This window comes from Sander lucioperca, chromosome 11 (assembly GCF_008315115.2).
Source record: "Sander lucioperca isolate FBNREF2018 chromosome 11, SLUC_FBN_1.2, whole genome shotgun sequence".
In the NCBI taxonomy this organism is placed as follows: domain Eukaryota; kingdom Metazoa; phylum Chordata; class Actinopteri; order Perciformes; family Percidae; genus Sander; species Sander lucioperca.
This window is the reverse complement of record NC_050183.1, coordinates 15,493,449-15,513,287: the sequence shown is the minus strand read 5'-3', so window position 1 is coordinate 15,513,287 and position 19,839 is coordinate 15,493,449. Positions and strand designations below refer to the sequence as shown.

At 40.5% G+C, this 19,839-nt stretch overlaps 2 protein-coding genes across 2 annotated transcripts; one reads left to right on the top strand and one right to left on the bottom strand.

The window, feature by feature from the left end:
- The first annotated feature begins 535 nt into the window (after positions 1-535).
- On the top strand, positions 536-7,657 carry LOC116057006 (phospholipase A2 inhibitor and Ly6/PLAUR domain-containing protein-like). The gene is made up of 6 exons (XM_031309422.2): positions 536-852; positions 5,462-5,592; positions 5,967-6,065; positions 6,187-6,351; positions 6,746-6,868; positions 6,988-7,657. Exons 2-6 carry the CDS (start codon positions 5,544-5,546, stop codon positions 7,206-7,208), a joined length of 657 nt encoding a protein of 218 aa, XP_031165282.1. The 5' UTR covers positions 536-852; positions 5,462-5,543; the 3' UTR covers positions 7,209-7,657.
- A 3,780-nt stretch (positions 7,658-11,437) lies between these two features.
- LOC116057005 (interferon-induced protein with tetratricopeptide repeats 5-like) lies at positions 11,438-16,840 on the bottom strand. The gene is made up of 2 exons (XM_031309421.1): positions 16,822-16,840; positions 11,438-13,501 (listed from the first exon to the last, which is right to left on the bottom strand). The coding sequence occupies exons 1-2, from the start codon at positions 16,838-16,840 to the stop codon at positions 12,210-12,212; spliced, it is 1,311 nt and encodes a 436-aa protein (XP_031165281.1). The 3' UTR covers positions 11,438-12,209.
- Between the last annotated feature and the right edge of the window lie 2,999 nt (positions 16,841-19,839).

Sequence of the window (19,839 nt, the reverse complement as noted above, 5' to 3'; positions counted from 1 at the left end):
TAAGTGATAAAGGAGTTGAATTTATTCTTGACATTTCAACTTTATTCTCGACATTTCAACATTATTCTCAAAATGATATAGTTCAACTTTATTCTCCTCATGTTGACTTTATTCTCGAAATGCAAAATAAATAAAAAAAATATCTTCCTCCTTATTTTTTTTTCTTTGATGTGGCCCTAATGCTCCGTCGTAGTTTTCTCTTTCTCTCTTTATCTGTTTCTCGTTTCCCTCTGTTCTCAGTTTCTGATTTTCCTTTCCTCTGTGTTCTCAGTTGTCTCTGTTTTTTTTTTACTCAGTTTTTTTTTTCTTTTTTCTGTTATCGGTTTTCTCCGTTCCCTGTTTTCCTGTTTTCTGTTACTGTTTTAGCTTATCTGATGTTTCTGGATTAATAATACTGCTGCATGAATGTACATGTTGCATTTTACTGCTGTCCATGTCTAATGTTTTGCTAATGTTATCTCCTTTATACACTGTTGAGTGGTTTAATCTACAGCAATTTCTAAGATCATCAGATGTTTGTAGATGGTTGTCCTGTGAGAGCAATGGATCTCTAATGTCTCTAAAATGTTTCATGGACTCAGAAAAACAGCCCTATTTTCAGCTTTGTGATGCTGTAGTTCCACAGTAAATCAACAATCTGCACATTTAATCTGGAATGTATGTGGCAGGATGTGATTTTCTAAGATCAGCTGATTACTGTACAACAATTCCAGTTTGTGCAAAATGTTTTCCTTATTTTTAACACAGTTTCACTAAAAGGTGTAGTTCCAAAGGAATATCAGTTTGCACATTTACTCCTCACGATGAAGCTGATTCTGTCTTTCACTCTCATCTGGATGCTCTCCAAAACAGGTAGCTCTACTCACTCTTAAATCAGGGTTTATGCAGGTGTTATACATGTAATGCTACCTTAAATGTAATCAAAGTGGTTTAGGGAAAAATAAGAGGATGTAGCTTAAGTCCAGTGGCAGAGAGAGCGTGATAAATCGTTTGCATCACTTTTTTATCTGGGAAAATATATCAAAATAGTTTTTTCTTTGTTAGTCACAGTGTCTATTTTTGTTTCCCCTAAATGCCCACACTTGGGAGAACAATTTTCACACCTCCATGGGCACTCATTGCCTCAAACTCCCCATCAGAAGATGGTGGGGAGGAGGAAAAAGAGGATATTTGGTGACAACACCTGCCGTAAATTCTCTGTGCACTGAGGTTTGTGGCAGCGGCGTTACAGCAAAGTCATGCTCCAAGATTTGCCTCGTCAACATCTATCCTACAGAGCACCATGAGAACCCTGTCACGATGTATGCTATGCTCGAAGACCAGAGCAACAGATCATTAGCCAAGCAAATGTGGCTGAGAATAGGATGAGCGTCCATGTGTTTGGCAACAGCCCCTCGCCAGCCGTGGCCACCTACGGCTGCAGAAGAGCTGCTATGAAGGAAGAAGAGCAACATGAATCAGATACCAGACACTTTGTAGAACGTGAGTTCTACGTGGATGATGGACTCATTTCTGTGCCAACTGAGGAGGAGGCAATTACCCTGCTAAAGAGAACACAAGCCTCATTCTCTGAGTCAAAAATGAGGCTTCATAAGATAACATCAAACAGCGTAGATGTCCTGAGAGCATTTCCAGTGGAAGACCATAAAAAGGACATCAAGGACTTTGACCTGGGTGGAAACCATTCTCACACAGCGTAGCCTTGATTTGATCTTGGAAGTTGCTGCCGACACATTTACTTTCCAGGCATCTGTCAGCGACAAGCCATTCACACGTCGTGGAGTTCTGTCCACGATATACAGCCTTTTTGATCCTCTTGGGTTTGTCACTCCTGTCACTGTTCAAGGGAAGTTTCTACTCAGAGAACTGTCTATGGAAGTAAGTGACTAGGATGATCCGTTAACCGTTAGCTCTCCCGCAAAGGCCAAGCAAAAGGAAATCTGCATCTTCTCAGATGCTTCAACCAAAGCCATCGATGCTGTGGCATACCTCAAGAAAACGGATGAGGATGGTCAGATCAGCATCGGCTTCATTCTAGGAAAGGCATGACTGGCACCACAAACCGAGCCCACAATACCCAGACTGGAGCTGTGTGCGGCAGTACTAGTTGTGGAAATGGCTGAGCTTGTGGTTCAGGAGATTGACTTCCAGCTTGATGCAGTCACCTTCTACTGTGACAGTAAGGTGGTACTAGGGTACATATATAATGAGTCAAAACGGTTCTATTTATATGTCCAGAACAGAGTTCAAAGAATTCGACAATTCCCACAGCCAAAGCAGTGGCATTATGTGCCTGCAGAACATAATCCTGCCGATCATGCTTCCAGGTCTGTTTAAGCTTCTCAGCTCACCAATACCAACTGGATCACAGGACCAGCATTATTGTATGAACCACAGGAAACCTACAGTGGCCAAGCTAAATTCACTCATAGATTTTCTATGCTGGCGGAAGTGACGGCCATTATCAACTCCAGGCCTCTAGTTTCAGCCTCTACAGATGCAGACTCTCCTCTGATACTTACTCCGGCAATGCTCCTTACTCAGAAGCAGAGTGTACCAGCTCCACCTGGGAAATTCACAGAGAAGGATCTCTATAAACAGCAGTGGCTTCAGGTGCAGAGCTTAGCCGACCAGTATTGGAATCACTGGAAGCGAGCATATCTGCATACTCTGCAAGTTCGCCACAAATGGCAAGAGTCATGTCCTAACATCGAAGAGGGTGACATTGTGCTGCTGAGAGACAGCCATGACCGGATAATGGCACTCGAGTGAGCACCTTTCCCGGCTATGATGGTAGAGTTCACACAGTAGAGTTCAAGGTGACCAAGGAAGGATCGAGCAAGAAGTTCTTCAGACCTGTATCTGAGATAATTTTCCTTCTGAAAAAATAGGACTGAGACCTGGTTAGTTTGTTTAGTTAGCTTTATGTGGCATCTTTACAGATGCCAGGCGGGGAGTGTTTTGCCTTCAGGTTTGGTTAATTAACCCCCTACTGGCCCTACCATTTCTTTTGTTTGATATTCACTTTGACCCAGAACAGGAAGTTGGTCATTTTAGTTTTAAGTATGCAGCCATATTTTTGCTGAGTGTACTCACATCCCATCTGCTACAATCCTTCTTTTTGTTTATGCCTTCTTATACAGCAGTTGTCATTGGTGCATACAGCAGAAAAACTGGAAACTGGAAATTATGCAAATTAAAGTGCTTAAAGGAGAATTCCGGCCAATTTTTACGTTAATCTTGATCGCTATAAATATGCGTGTACTTTCGATTATGTATGAGCTTCCACTGAGCTAAAACGGCAGTTGTCGGGGCAAGTTTTAGAGTGCCTTTGTGCCTCTTAACAGACATAAAATGCAATTAAAATGTCTGTGCAACATGAACAGGGCCGTTATGTGACAACGAGATGCATTTTCAACTCAGACATTGTTTAAATTCACCTATCCTGGTCCCTATCTTTTTCAATCAAAAGTACACGCATATTTATAGCGATCAAGATTAACGTAAAAATTGGCCAGAATTCTCCTTTAACATTTTTGATATATTTTCGAACATATGGTTCATAAGAAAAGACTGCTGCAATAGCAGTCTATATCCATGACGTTTTATTTCCTGGATTTTTTAGGTGCCACCGGAAATTTCTCCGGATGTCCGTAATTTTCAGCTGGATGTTGTAGAGGGAATTATGTCTAAAATAAGGCCCTAAGGCCTGTCAAATCTGACTCCAATTTATTAATTCCCACGCCTTCTTACATCGGACTTAAGTTTACCAGAACACAAGGATCAATCTGAGACAAAGAGTTCAGTTAAGCAAGGTTAACTGTGTCCAGCATAAGAGGTTACAACACAATTGTGGGTTCACGAACAGCATCTAAGGCAACATACATTAAATCAGAGCTGGTCCACCAAGATCTCGTCTGAAGTGAACGCTGATCTGAGTTTTCTCTGTGACCTTTATTCTCTCCTCACAGGAGAGTGTCTCCTAGTTTCTAGACAGAAACTGTTTTCTTCACAAACACACACACACACACACACACACACACACACACACACACACACACACACACACACAAGGTTGGGACCTTGTTGTGCAACTTCCTCGTCTGTTCTGTAACTTTATACCTTTCCTGTGTTTCTGCTTATCTGTCTAGTACACATTGTATTCTTATGCCATAAAAGGCTTAAACTATAGTTAACGGCTTAAGGTTAACCTTCTATGCGTGACATTTCCTTGAACCACTTCCTCAATGACTGCACACAACTTCTTTTGCAACGTGCAACTACTGATATTCTACAATTCCTCTTTTCACACTGTTTAACAGTGTGAACATCAGAATTGCTATATCAGTTAGTGAACGTAGCATGTAAGCGTGGAACAGTAAATTATTTATTTTTGACACGTGTGGAAATGTCTAAGTTTACACAATAAAAGTTCAGTAAAAGCAACACACCCCTGTGGAGAGAAAACATGTTAACATTCTTCTAACGCTCGCAAGACAATATGATTGATGCTAAGGTGGGAGGCAACTGTTGTTTAGACTTGGCGCTTCCTTGTTGGTGCACAAACTGGTCCCAGTCTCTTGGCACATGATCCATCCAATGGCAGGCGATAACATCCTGTAGGAGAAAAGGCGCGCTCCCCCTTATATTCTATTATACCCAATTTTCCCCACTTCCCCTAGGGACCTCAAGTATAACGGAATGGGAACCTACATCTATTTGTTCCTCGTTGTCAGACTCAAATTCATCCATGGCACCTAGGAAGGGCATCTGATAAGGGGGTGAATGTAGGAGGGCCGAATTCTGATCTCCCTTCATCAGTTTTGGAATCGAGCCAAATCAGGGGCAAAATTATTATTAATGCAATGACAAAGACTCCACAAATCAATGCCTCGAGGCTGCATAATCTACACTTTTCTGCAGCGGTTGGGGCCTCAGATCGTACTTTTGGTTCCCGCTCTCCAACACAGGTAGCTCCACTCACCTTTAAATCAGGGTTTATGCAGGTGTTAGACATTTAATGCTACCTTAAATTGAATCAAAGTGGTTTAAGGGAAAATTAAGAGGATGTAGCTTAAGTCCAGTGGCAGAGAGAGCATAATAAATCGTTTGCAGAAGAAGGTCGACAGGAAACAGAAAGCACATTGTTGGATGAAGTAGAGTGAAAAACTGAAAGTAAGCTGATGTTCATTAGGGTTTATCTTTTTGAGTGACAGCCAAGCTTTAGTTTAGATCAGGAGCCGAATGAGCTTTTTGACTGAGTGAGTCAAATATTTCTAAAATTCTGTTGTCTTACTCTGTCGAAGTGTCTTGATACAGTAATGGATTATAGTTATAGAAATATAATGAAGGTTATAGATTTATGAAGACAATGATCAGGCCCAATGGAAAGTATGTGGCATGATGTAGTTGTCTAAGACAGCTTCATCAGTTGATTACAAGAGTTCCTGTGTGTGTACAGTTTCTTCCTCTTTTTGAACGCAGTTTCACTAAAAAGTGCCGCTCCAAAGGAATAACAGTAATCTCCACATTAACTCCTCACGATGAAGCTGATTCTCTCTTTCACTCTCATCTGGATGCTCTCCAGCACAGGTAACTCTACTCACTCTTAAATCAGGGTTTATGCAGCTGTTAGACATTTGATGCTGCCTAAAATGGAATCAAAGTGGTTTGGGGGAATATCAGATTAAGTAGCTTTAGTACAGTGGCAGAGAGAGAGTAATAAATCATTTGCCTCCCACGACGGAATGACTCAAAGATACAGAACTCCACACTTTTCATGTGTTGTTTTAATTTCATGTGAAACATGAGAATCACTTTTACCTCAAGCCTTAAATGTTCAAACTGTTTAATTTGATGATTTACTGACAGCAGAGTGATTTCAGACATTAAGACAATTTTTCAGAAGCATTTCTTGTTCTTTTTATTTATATATGTATTTGTATTTAATGTTTTCCTCATTGCAGCTGCAGCTCTTCAGTGTCTGCAGGACAGGCACGGCCACATTCCAGTTCTAGAGCAGTGTGACTCTGATGATGAGTTGTGTGCAACAACTGCCCTTCATGGTACAAAGATGAATATGATTCCTTGAGTCATTTACTGACTTTACTCAGTTTTGATTGATCTAATGTTGTATTGAGTTATGTGTGTTTTTAACAATAAAGGAATTGTGCTTATGTTTCACAGGTGATATGGAAGGAGAGGTTTCACAGCACACTCTCAGGTCCTGTGCCCCGTCCTCTCTCTGCACTGTACAGGGTCAAATATTGTCAAACAGTGTTGCTTTTTATAAGATAGCTGCATCTGTTCATTGCTGCAACACAGATGGCTGCAACAGTCAAAATTTCACGTGTAAGTATTTCTTTAATTTGATTTATTTATGGATCTACAGCACACCAAATATTTGGTGTGTGTATATACAGTACATATGCAGATATTTACTACATCCTTGTTTACATTACAGATTGTTCATTTTGCAATACTGTGAGTTTCTATTTCAACATATTTAATTAGCATTGCTGGAGGAAGCCTGACATCTAAGATGTTCATCGCTAATGACTGCTTCTCTGTTACAACAATTTGTGCAATGACAATAAATAACTTGAAACGTACTTGAATGTAAAACTGATGAAGTTTAAAAACAACTTATACTGTTCACAAATACTGGTGTGCCATCTTTCTAACAGACAGTTCTCAGATTCTCAGTGAACTTTGTGTCTCATACATGTGTCCTGTTCTGTTTCAGACCCTGATGGACAGACAAAACTAAATGGCCTGCAGTGTCTCAGCTGCACTCATCGTCCCGATCCTGTCTGTAACGGGACAGTACAGTGTGCAGGCGTGGAGGACCGCTGCTTTGATGGAAATTGTAAGCCCTCATGCTGCATATTGATCAAAGACTGTCTCACAAAATGTGTTACTGCTGTCTTCAAGTGTTAAAAAATTTGTTCAAAACTGTCAGTAAAATAGTGATTTTGTCATCCCCAGGGACAGATGGGGGCGACCCTTTTCCATGGCGTGGCTGTGCCTCTGCAAACGTGTGTGAAGTTCTTTCTCAGCTGAAAGTCCAAACTTTTTTAGAAAAGTTTAATTTAAAACTCACCAGTGCACCAAGATGTTGTGGAAGCAGCTTCTGTAATTCAGCCGGGACTGTCAAACTGAGTGTTGGTCCTGTGCTGCTTGGTCTCATTGTCCTTGTCCTCTATTAGAACCAAGAGGGAAATAGAGCTGAGAGGTAAACTGAAACACAAACAAACTAAAAAATGTCATTCAGATCAGGAATACTAAATGTTCCTAATGAGTGTGGTTTAGCAAAAGTAGCGCCTAGTTGAGAGCTTTAGTTCCCACCAACCTGTTCCTGTGTTTAGTAAAAGCTGTTCTGCTTTTGAGAGAGTTACTGCCTTAAAAACTACAACACCCAGTAGTCCTCCAGTTTGGTGTTTTTATCTCTTATTGTATAGACAGATCTGCTTTAGGAGTTTAGTACCATATTCTTTCAGTGAAATTAGTTGTTCAAAATTTCTGTATGAAAATGATGAACTCATCTTTTTTCTGTGTCCCATACATCATTATCATCATTATCTCTGGTTTATGTAGTAAAAGCTACTTTGTGATGTTCAAACTTTTCTGATGAAAATAAACTGGTTCATTAATGGACTCTGTGGTGTTTTATGGTGTTTGCTGATTACTTTTTTAATTTAATTTTCCTTAATTTAATCAGGTAAAAGGGTTGATGAGATTAAAAAGAGAAACCTAACGCTAACATTGAATACAAACAACATGAACAGACTAATCATACACCACAAAACAATATGAACAAAATCCAGTTAAGATGCATAAACAGGTGTGAATTCCCCAAATTATCTAAAATGCAGGGCGATACACCCTGTCAGATTGTCAGGAGATGATGAAATATGGCCCATCTATTTATTTTTGATAAATGTCATATACGTATTTTTCATTCCATGATTTCATTGTTCATAGTTATTTTTTCCCCTAAGTGTTTTTATTCTTCTATAGGCATGGAAAAAAAAAACAATAATAATAATTAAGAGAGCGTAATAAATCATATGCCTCCCAGCACGGAATCATTCGAAGATACAAAACACCACACTTTTAATGTGTTGATTTAATTTCATATGAAACATAAGAATCACTTTTTACCTGAAGACTTACATGTCCAAAGTGTTTAATTTGATGATTTACTGACAGAAGAGGGATTTCAGACATTTAAGACTGAGTTTTAAATGAGAGTTTTTTAGATGAATTTCTTGTTCTTTTCTATGATTGTTTTCCTCATTGCAGCCGCAGCTCTTCAGTGTCTGCAGGGCATTAGTAGCCTGGTCCTACCAGACTCTGGTACATTTCATTTGTACAGAGAGTCTGGCCTCTCTCCATTGACAAGTGTTAACTTCCTTGAAGGCGGACTCTGTTGAAGTTTAAAACTATTGGATCTGTCCAGAGCCACTCTGGATCTGCCATAACCATAGACAGTATATAAGAATGGACCAACAGATCCCGTGTCTCTGGACGGAGACCAGTGAAGGATATTAGAAGCACTTTTCCGGTGATGGCTGAGCGTTACTGAGCAGCCTCCAACTGAGAGAGACGAAGCAAAGATTGTTCTTGCTCAGGCTTTAACTTCTGGATATTCGGCGGCGTTGCCACAATGGACCGAATGGCTTCGCTCGCATCTTTCTCCGCCGCAACTCTAGCGCACGGCTTCAACGTCATCGTTCTCAGCCACTCCCTCTGTTCGTTGATTGGACAGCCAAACATTTTTAGAACCCAGACGTTTTTTTTTTTTTTTACTTTATTTCAAAAAAGTAGTTTACAGAAGTTCAATTATTGCAATACGTAAACAAATAAAATACAAAAATTTAATATAAAAGTAAAAATGAAAATAATAGTCTAAATAGAAGGAAATAAAGATACAAAGGGGACAGACTTTCAAAAATCGTTAATAATGTAGACAGCAGGAGCACTTAAACAAAGAGATAAGAGTAGACATCAGATATTAATATAGCTTTCTTATTGGATACCAACTTAAGAGACTCAAAGTGTATGTCAAATTCAACATGGAATAGTTTGAAGCACGGTGTTGATCTGGAAAATTTTGCCTTATGGATATGGAACCTACCTAATAAAATAAAGAGCTTTACAATATTACATAACTTTCAATCTTTACATTCAAAATAAGTAATAATATGTTTCCCTTCAAGTGTGATTGTATGTTTTGTTTTAGATACCATATAATCTTCAAAGCCTTTCCAAAATGCAATACAAAATGAACAACCAAAAAAAAAGATGGGTTAACAACTCTTGTTCTGTTTTACAAAAACTACAATAATTATCAACAGGCATGAATTTCGAGACAAATAGGTTTGTAGGGTATATATTATGTAATATTTTCAAATGTAATTCCCTAACTTTATTTGTGATAAAATATCTAAAGGGAACAAGCAATGCCCTAAGCCAGTTAACATCAGTAAAATGAGAATTCCAGAAACATTTCCCACGAGATGTTATTTTCTTTAAATTTAGAAAGCATTTTCTAATGTGCTTATTAGTACAAGTGCTGCTCATAATATCCATACCGTTTATATAAAGAGTAAAATTAAAACCAGTAACTTCATTTTGTTTTTTATAACTTTTCATTAATTCTAATATGCCATTAGGTATAGATTTGAAAACTGAATTATATTCCTTGAACGTTATTGGGAATGCTTTCTCTCTGAGAAAAGATTCATAATTAAGTAATTGACCATTACAATCAAAAAGATCTTTACGAAGATTAATATCTCTATTGATCCATTTTTGCAAATAGAGTGACTTGTTCCCCCTAGTGATGCATTCATTATTCCATAAGATAGACTTGTGTGGAGAAAAGTTGTGAGAATGACAAAGCTTCCAGGCCAAAAGAGCTTGTTGATAAAACTGGGATAGTTTTAACACCAATCTTGTAATATTGTAGTTACATTTCAATACAAATTTAAGACCTCCTACACTATTAAAAATGTTATTGGGGATAAATAAGACTCTGGTGCTCTCAAACATTCCTTCAACCATTTCACCTTAAAGGTGTAATTCAAGTCCAAAAAGTCCAGAAGTTCAAATCCACCTTCATCCTTACAACCAGAGAGCACCGCTTTTTTTTTTTTTTTTTTTTTCCCCTTGGGGAGGAGGGCCACAACATCATGGCCACCAACACAACTCAGCAAAGATTGTTCTTGCTCAGGCTTTAACTTCTGGATATTCGGCGGCGTTGCCACAAAAGGACCGAATGGCTTCGCTCGCATCTTTCTCCGCCGCAACTCTAGCGCACGGCCTCAACGTCATCGTTCTCAGCCACTCCCTCTGTTTGCTGATTGGACCGCCAAAAATTTTGAGAACCCAGACGGGTTTTTTTTTTGAAAATGATAAACTCATCTTTATTCTGTGTCACATACATCATTCTCATCATTATCTCTGGTTTATGTAGTAAAAGCTACTTTGTGATGTTCAAACTTTTCTGATAAAAAAAACTGGTTCATTAATGGACTCTGTGATGTTTTATGGTGTTTGCTGATGACTTGTTTATTTTCATTTACATCATTTAATCAGGTAAAAGTCATTTTGAGATAAAAAACCTCTTTAAAACCTCAAGAGAATCCTTTTATGTTAACTCTTGTAACACTTGTATTATGCTGCCCTCTTACAGTATAATAAAAGTGTTACAAGAGTTAACATAAAAAGACTAAGACAACAATACAATTCCACACAATATACACCACAAAACAGTATGATGAAGTTGCAACAAAACGTGTCATTTTCCAAATCAAAAATGCAGGATGATGTACAGTTTCAGATTGCCAGGAGAACAATTTATAGAGACAAATAAAATGTATTATGAAGTAAAACCTTGAGTTCGCAGGGAACGTGACTGGTGAGATAAGCACACTTGAAGATATTTAGAATCTAGCATTTTTTTCTGAATGTCATCACCTTTAAAGTGGCTATAATGATTATTTTTATTATGAATTAATTAAAATGAATGTCAAAACAACGTGAAACAGGTTATTGAGTATGGATTACTCTGGGTTTCGACCCAATGTTTTTACAAACAGTTACAGTACAGTAAATGTTCCCTCTTTGTTTGAGGTTCTTATGCCTTAAATGTTTTCACTGTGTAGTGTGGTCGTGCTCGATTTGACTCGACTATTGGCCAGGCGTCAACACAGAGACAGACTTGGCTCCACCACCCGATCACTGCTGTGCAGACTCTGGCTCCAAAATTTGTAGATGCCCGTATCCGGAATATTTTGGCTTCACTTTTGTACAGTGAGAACGTGTCGTCCATGTTTTTTTACAGTCTATAGATGTAACCCTGACCCAAACCCTGTCTTTTAACTTAATCCTAACCTTAACAATAACTTATAACACTTATTTCACCAGTCAATTGATGTTAAATGACAAAAAGAAGAACCACTAGATAGAAAAAGTTGTTTTACAATCACTTTGAATGCACAGTGAGCTTAAGAGTTGCAATTGAACGCACCATTAAGTCCTGTCTGTGTTGTCTCTCCGACAACTCCGACAGCAGCAGTGGCCACAGTGCAGCTAGTCTCCTCTGTGTCTTTAGCTGCAGACTGTTGATTGTTGAACCCTTTGAATCTTTTCCATTGAAATACAGCGCACGTTAGACCGTTGAGCTGTCAGCATTTTAAAGAACAGTGTTTTAGCTAGCTACTAGCTAACAGAAGGCTAATGTTACCTGCTGCCACGTGTAGTGTTTACTAGTTACAGATGCAGCTTCTGTTTCTTGTAACGTCCATTTCGGAGCACTAGACTATAGAGCAGCGCAGACGTTTAAGTGGCATCAAAATGAGGCACGGGTATCCTAGTAGTGTATTGTACAGCATAATGTTTTAGGCTGCCACTTTGTAAAAGCTGAGCGAGGTGAATAAAATCATTGCAGTCGCTATTGACGATAGCTTGGAAAAGGTGGGTTTGTGCAGGATATACCGTGTTGCTCTAGTGATGATTCTCTCTGACCAATCAATGGTCTGCAGTGTTTAAACTCCAACTCTTCTAGTATTGACACAGCTCGCTTGGAACCTCGACCAAGGTGGTACCAAATAAGTACCAGGAAGGCTACTATCTAAAACCTTTGCTAATGGAAAACCAAAAAATGAGCAAGTCGAGCCGTACCATGCATTGGAAAAGCAGCATTAGTCTTGCATGTTATTCAGAAACTCATCTATTTCTCCACACATTCGGTTTCTGTTTCTTTCTCTGATCCTCTCCAGAGTTCTGATGCTGTTTTTACGATAGTATGATTGTTGCGGTACCGCCGCTGCCATCATGTGATATTCTATCGACTTGTAGCTCTCTTTTCGGATGAAATGTACATATTTTGCATAGTAGTTGTATAGCATCTGTGCCCCTTCAGCATCCAGATCACTCTCCAGCAATTCCTCGTATATCTGGTCAGCTTTAGCTCGGTGTTTCGACTCTGCGTATATGTTTGCAAGAGATATTTTTCTCTTAAGTGAAGAACGAGGGTAAAGAGGAATCACTTCCTCATAGAGACTGATAGCTCTGTCGATCAGGCTGTGCTCCAGGGGATTGTCCCTGTGTAAAAAGATCCTCTTTTTGTAGCAGATTGCAGCACATCTCTTCAGATATCGTTCGTCTGGATGTCTTTCCAGAACCTCCTCAGCCAAATCAATGGCCTCATCAGGAGATACATACATTCTGTACAGCCTTAGTAATGGTTTGATACCACTGTAGCTACTAATGGGCTTTCTTAAAACCCTGCTGGCCAACTCACGTGCTTTACTTTCAATTTGCTTTCCTTTCGTAGCACATGCCTCAAGGTACAGAGCAGCGAGGTACAAGTTATCTGGATCGTGTTCCTTCGCGATTTTCATTTTCTCCAAGATGTCAGCCCCCAGCTTTTTGTTGCTATGCTTAAAAGCATTCACTAACCCTATGACGTGGCTGCTGTGCCACTCCACCATGTCTGGCTGCATCCTGATGGCTCTCTGAAAGTAATCTGCAGCCAGAAGCTGTTTTTCTGGGCCAAACTTCATCAGGGTCCAGGCTTTTTCAGCGTAGATCTCTGGATGGAGCTGGTCCTGGGATGGAGATGGGTATTCATTCGTCAAGTCTTTGGCCTTTGACAGGTAAGCCTGACTCTCTGCTTGGTCTCCCAGGTGGTGGTGCAGCCACGCCAGGTTCCCGTGGTTCACCACCAACCAGGGACCCTCGTCTGAGACGGTGTTTCTCATCTGGCGGAAGGCCTCTGCTGCCCTGCTGAAGAAACGCAGGGCATCATCAGTGAACCCCAGCTGGTAGTGAATGAACCCCTGCAGGTTGTAAATATGACCCAGCCAGCTGTATCCCTCCTCTGTGCCGATGTCCTTCAGCTGGTCCCTGAGACGGAAAAGTTTAGTCGTGCTTTGGTCCAGATTCCAAGTGAAGTGGCACTGCAGGGCCTCCAGTTTGGACTCCAGTGTTGCTTGGGTCTGAGTAGCACTGATGGATATTAACAATAACAAATGTCAAATCACTTGTTATGCAGTACAGTAATATATTGTGCTCTGTGGCGTGCTATGTTTGCATATGTGATAATCCTCATGTGGAGGCAGAAAGGAAGGAACAATGAATAATTGAAAGGTAAGGACATAAGAAAGAAGTCAATAAGGCAAGGAAAGTGCGGACACAGAAGTATCAGAGCGGTGAAGCGGTATCAAAGAGGGAAAGAAGGGTGGGGTGAAGGAAAGAAAGAAAAGGGAATGGTATGAAATTAAGAATCAGGGACTGTGGTAGGGCATGGTATCGCCACGTTATTTACCGATTCAAATTTTGATTCACAAGGTCCTTATTCTATCCAAGTTCCGATTCAATGTTGATTGGGGATATTTCAGTTGCAAATGCTGCTTAGATGTGAAAGAGATTCTACAATGGTGCAAGGTTCCCTCTAACCTGGTGGATTATTATAAAAGTATCAATGTTTACATTAAGAATTTACTGCAAAGCAGTTACATTAATGTACTTTTTATTTACCATGAACATACTACAGCAGTCAACACTATAAAGTAACAAATATTGAGTGACATTTCATTCAGATATCTTGAGGTGAGAGTTTTTTCCCTCGCCAAATGTAGCCTAACTTTGGAGGGTTAATTAACCCCCTTTCCTGGCAGGCTAGCATGACATAGCACCAATGGATCTCTAAGGTCTTCTAGTTTCATATGATAAAGACAGAGATCAGTTCTGGATTTTATCAATCGCTATTGAACCATTCAAATGAAAATCTTCTGAGACGACTTCTCAGTCCCTCCTCCCTTTTTGCTAAAGGCCAAAATGGTCTCCTAAGCTTAATAATAACAACATAACACGTGTCACACATGACATTTAAGACTCTTAGAAAGGTATAATGTGCAATTTTAGTTCAGACCATCCCATAAAACGTTTTCAAACAATCAATTGAAAGTGAAAGTACCATACATTGTTAGTTCTGAGGGCCATCCTTCTTTTCTTCACAAACATTAACAGTTATAATGCAAATCAAGGCCAAATCACGTGTTTTGACTCCATAAATGGGTTAGACCCATAGACTGTAAATTAATTGATATACAGTCTATGGTTAGACCCTATAATGTTCACAGCCTAGCTTCTACACACCTAAGTAGCCCGTATGAGCTAATTAGATGTAGTATGTGAATTAATTTAGCCAGTCTCCTACATACGTTGTCCTACGGCAGGGGTGGGAAATTAATTTCCCCAAGGGGCCACATGAGAAACAGGGACTGTTGTGGAGGGCCGGACCAAATAGGCTAAACTCAATTCTGCTCAATATTAATTTTATGTCAGGCGGCACGTTCTCAAACGTCTCTTTTTTCTCTGGGCATATTAGCGCAGCAGAGTCCACCAAACACTCTTTAATAAATTCCCCTTCAGAAAATGGCTTACTGTTTTGGCGATTTTGTGGTTTATCACAAAGCTGGTCTTGACTGCTGCATCCCTAGATGCATTGTTGCTTTTGCAGCTTAACTGGCAAAGCTTCAGATGTCCATGCCTGCTCTGCATCAGTCAATCCTTTAACACAGCGATCTGTTCTCCGCAAACTAAGCACACGGCTTTACCTTTGACTTCAGTAAACAAATACTTGGAAGTCCATGTTTGGTTAAAAACTCGGCTCTCTGTATCGACCTCTCCCATGAGCTGAGATTTTTGAGGGATAACAGCTCATTCACGTCCATGTTAACGTCTCCCACTCAGTTCGCGGCAGTTCTTGTTCTACTTATTTTTAATTGCGACTTGCAACCAGAGAAGAAGAAGCTGCATACGTTCGCACAAAAAAAAGAACGCAGAGGTCTGGTGTAGTTGTTTCGGGCGCAGTTGTTTTTCTTCCTTTCGGTTTTCGTTAGTCTAAGTTGTTTTTTTTAACGGTAACGGATAGGATTTGTAATGTAGCGAAATACAATCCTTCACTCAAAACGTAATCAAGTACATTTTAAAATACCGATTTTAAAAACTACTTGAAAAATACAAAATACACAACAAAACTACTCAATACAGTAATGTGAGTAAATGTATTTCGTTACTTTCCACCTCTGGTTTTATAAGTCTTACCTACTGCATCTTTAACCAAGGAAGAATGTATCTGACATTAGGAAGGGGAGGAGGATAATGAAGGAAGAACTGAAAAAAATAAATAAGGAGGAAACGAAGGAAAGAAGTAGGAACGAAAGAGCAAAGAAATGGGGAAAGAAACCGAAGAGGACAAAGTCACAATGAATGGATCAAACCATAAAGAAGTGTATGAAAGAGGGATCAGACGGAACAGAGAAAAAAGCAAGGAGAAAAAAAAGATAGAAGGGAATAAAGGGGGATGAGGGGAACACTGAAGAAAGGGCTGAAAGGGACAAAAGTAGGAAGAAAGGAAAGAAGAGAAGGAAATGGATCAAGAAACTTAACACAAAGGAATAAATGGCATGGAGAAAATAAAGGAAGGGAAGAAGAAGAGAATATATATTTGAAGAAAGTATGGAGGGCAAAATCAAATCAGTGATTTTCGATCCATAATGTTAAACGTATTAACATTGTTACTGATCGCAGATATTACATGCCAATGCAGACACTCACCTCATCATCCCGCCGTTACCTGTAGTTTGCTGAATATGAGTCCCTGGTTTCTGCTCTTCACACTATGTACGCTGCTGCTGTGGGAGCGGCACCATAAATCAGTAATATTTAACTTCTATGGCTTCGTAAATGATGCAATGTTGAGCACTGGATTTGGACTCCGCTGACTTTTTTTCCCCAGTAATAGCAACCTTTGGCCCCGTCTGTCAGAGTCAAGAAGCCCAACAGGCCATGACTCAAGAGATCTGCATGGAGCTCAGATCATCAAGTATCTCTAGATTTTTCAGAGAAAATCTAGTTTGATGATTTCCTCGCGTCTCTCCCGGGCCGCCTCGGTGGGAGGGATTAAAGGCCTTTTTACAGTCGCCGTAACCGACCTGTCGCGCACCAATGTTACGTCAAAATGACGTAGACCTCGCTGGCGCGCCAGGATTTTGAGTGCGCCAGGATTTTGAGTGCGCGACCAGAGGTTTCAGCGGTGCACGACAAAGCGGAAACAAGAAGCATGGACAAGTTCGAGATGCCAAGACTCTCAGAGTGACTGCAAGTCTCTCTTGTAAACTTACTGGGTTAAGATGAGTTCTTTTATGGTGAATGAAAGGCTTGAGCCGACCAAGTAGGTCATCGAATCAAATCGAAACATTGACGTCAATGCTGCTGCCAGTTTCTGCCGTTGTTGTCGGTAGCCTTTCCTCAATAGCGACATCTCTGTTCAGGAGAAGACTGCAACTAGTGGCACGACCACCACGCACGAGTATAAATAGTTACAGTGCTCCCATGACGTCACATTTGCGTCCGACAGGTCGGCTGCAGCAAGTATACTGGATGCCTGAGATGCAAGGAAAGGGAGGCAAGTGGACGAGTCGGGGATGCAATTTAAGGGCTATGGGACGTACCCAATATAATGCATCCATGGGGTAGAAGGAAATAAGAAGGTAGACATATTGTCTAAAAAATCATTATAACAACAGTTAGTTGGCATACGTGTTAACGTCTCCCACTCAGTTCGCGGCAGTTCTTGTTCTACTTATTTTTAATTGCGACTTGCAACCAGAGAAGAAGAAGCTGCATACGTTTGCACAAAAAAAAGAACGCAGAGGCCCGTCTGTCAGAGTCAAGAAGCACAACAGGCCATGACTCAACAGATCTGCATGGAGCTCAGATCAAGTATCTCTAGATTTTTCAGAGAAAATCTAGTTTGATGATTTCCTCGCATCTCTCCCGGGCCGCCTCGGTGGGAGGGACTAAGACGCAAGGAAGAGAGGCAAGTGGAGGAGTCGGGGATGCAATTTAAGGGCTATAGTATGTACCCAATATAATGCATCCATGGGGTGTAAGGAAATAATAAGGTAGACATATTGTTAAACAATCATAACGACAGTTAGTTGGCATACAAGTAGGTAAAGCAAAGCTTAAAACTACCATTAAGGCATGCAAAACTTAGCAGGAATACTGGGACTTAAGTGACACAGGAAGACATTTGTACTTTTGGGAATTATGTCCAAAATAAGGCCCTAAGGCCAGTCTAATCTGACGGAGTACTTTAAACCACTTCTTCAATGACTGCACACAGCTCTTGCAACAAGCACATACACACATTTTGTTAATAAAATATTTCTACAGTACCTATTCAAAAACATATAGGCCTAGGCTGGTGGAAGGGAAGAGATCGGTAAATACCATTCTGAGAATAGGTAATACAAGAATAAACCAATCACTTTATAGAACAGGCAAGCACCCCACTGGACTATGCACACACCCTAATAAACCAGAAACTGTCAAGCATGTAGTAATGGATATTATGGATTGCAACAGGTGTGATGAGAAAAAAAACGGAGTTAATATCAAGACTAATTGATGAAGGATACAGTATTACATTCAGAGGTGGAGTGGCAATCGGGAGAGTCGGGACCTTTCCCAGTGGGCCGGTAGTGTTTCGAGGCCGTGAGGGCCGGTCTGATAATAGTTATACATTGCAAGTTCTTAGCAACACCATCTGGCGGCCTGGTGTGCGGGCTGCCTGCGGGCAGACCTGTGCGTTGCTTTAGTGTCCACTCTCTGTAAAAATAGGGATGAGCAGCGCAGCTTCCGTGGTCTGTGCAGCTTCAGGTTTATAAAGGACGCGCTCCGCGGTGGGCATTCTGCAGCAGATGTGACGCGTTTGTGCTCCGTGTATTTCTGCCGTAGTTTTGGATTTCCACCTCCGATGTAGAGCAGCATACAGCCACTTCCCTAGCTAAACTTTGTCTCATTCAGAGACCAGAGTCTCAAACGGGGCTCTGAGTCTGTCAGAAGGTCTGAGATCTACCATATCAGCAGATCAATCACGTAATGCACAGCAGACTATGGTGCAGGTAGATTATTTTCTGAAATATAGTGACTTGTAATACCCTATTATCACTTTATTTTTCTCAAAATATCACAACTCCTACAAATCACAGAGAACACACATATATTTTGAATGTGCACAAAGTTTTGAACATGAGCAGAAATCTTGCTCAAACACATATGAAATATTACAGTCCAGGGGTTTATTAATTCATTAAAATGAATGAATTTATCATTGAGGTAAATAATTGTCATGTGCACATTTAAGGAGGTTACTTCCTCAACAAAAGACGCAAAAGAGGAGGGAAGAGTAAATTATGACTAGGCTACATGTGTGCTGACTCAGATATAATTAGAAAAGCCGATCTACAGGAGAATAAATATAAGCAATACAGAATGCCTGACAGCCTTACTGCAAACTATTCCATTATGTTTTTATTTTTTGAATTGTTCCCTATGTTTACCTTTACATAAAGATATTTTCAGCATAAATTGATTCAGAAAAAGGTAGAAATAGGTGCATAAAAATTCACCAGAATGCAGTTGCATTCACCCATCATAAGTTGCTACACAGATCTGGAAACAAAAGCTTGGCCTTTGGGTTGCCAGGCCAGTTATGATTAGGCCAAATGTTGGTGCAATCTAACTGATGGCCGGTGGTCCCGTTGACATATATAAGAGGGTGGTCCACGACATTTCCCAGTAGATCTTTTGGTCCCACTCCGCGCCTGATTACATTGGTAAATGTAATCATATCTTGAGGACCTCTTAGTACCTTATTGTCCCACTAGAGCACTACGCTCCCAGAATGCAGAGTTACTTGTGGTTCCTAGAGTCTCTAAAAGTAGAATGGGAGGCAGAGCCTTCAGCTATCAGGCTCCTCTCCTGTGGAACCAGCTCCCAATCTGGGTTCGGGGGGCAGACACCGTCGCTACATTTAAGACTAAACTGAAAACTCTCCTCTTTGATAAAGCTTATAGTTAGGGAGTGAGGAGTTGCAGTGAACGCCTAGACCGGCGGGGCAGGGTATATAGCTGCAGACACAGCACCCCTGCTTTTCTCTGCTTCTCTTTACAGTCATCAGATTTACCTATCGTATAATCAATAATATAGTGCCTCTCCTAGTTATGCTGTTATAATTCTAGACTGCCGAGGAAGTTCCTTCTTATGACACGCTCTTTTCTTTTGTTTCCTTTTATGCACATCATGTCTCAGAAGTGCTTGTTACTCACCTAGCTCTGGGGAGTTTACTCCCCGGAGTCCTTATGTTTCTTCTTCGCCCAGAACATCGCCTCGGATTAGGGCGACACCAAGACCTGGGTCTTGGGTGCAGCTGTGGCTATGGACCTGCTACACCCTGCTACGCTCTGCGATTCC

What these genes read in the sequence shown, in the direction of transcription:
- LOC116057006 (XM_031309422.2), top strand. Translation starts at nt 5,544, where the DNA reads ATGAAGCTGATTCTCTCTTTCACTCTCATCTGGATGCTCTCCAGCACA. An exon ending in CTGGATGCTCTCCAGCACAG is followed by an intron (nt 5,593 to 5,966) that starts GTAACTCTACTC and finishes TCCTCATTGCAG; the next exon opens with CTGCAGCTCTTCAGTGTCTG. An exon ending in CCGCTGCTTTGATGGAAATT is followed by an intron (nt 6,869 to 6,987) that starts GTAAGCCCTCAT and finishes TGTCATCCCCAG; the next exon opens with GGACAGATGGGGGCGACCCT.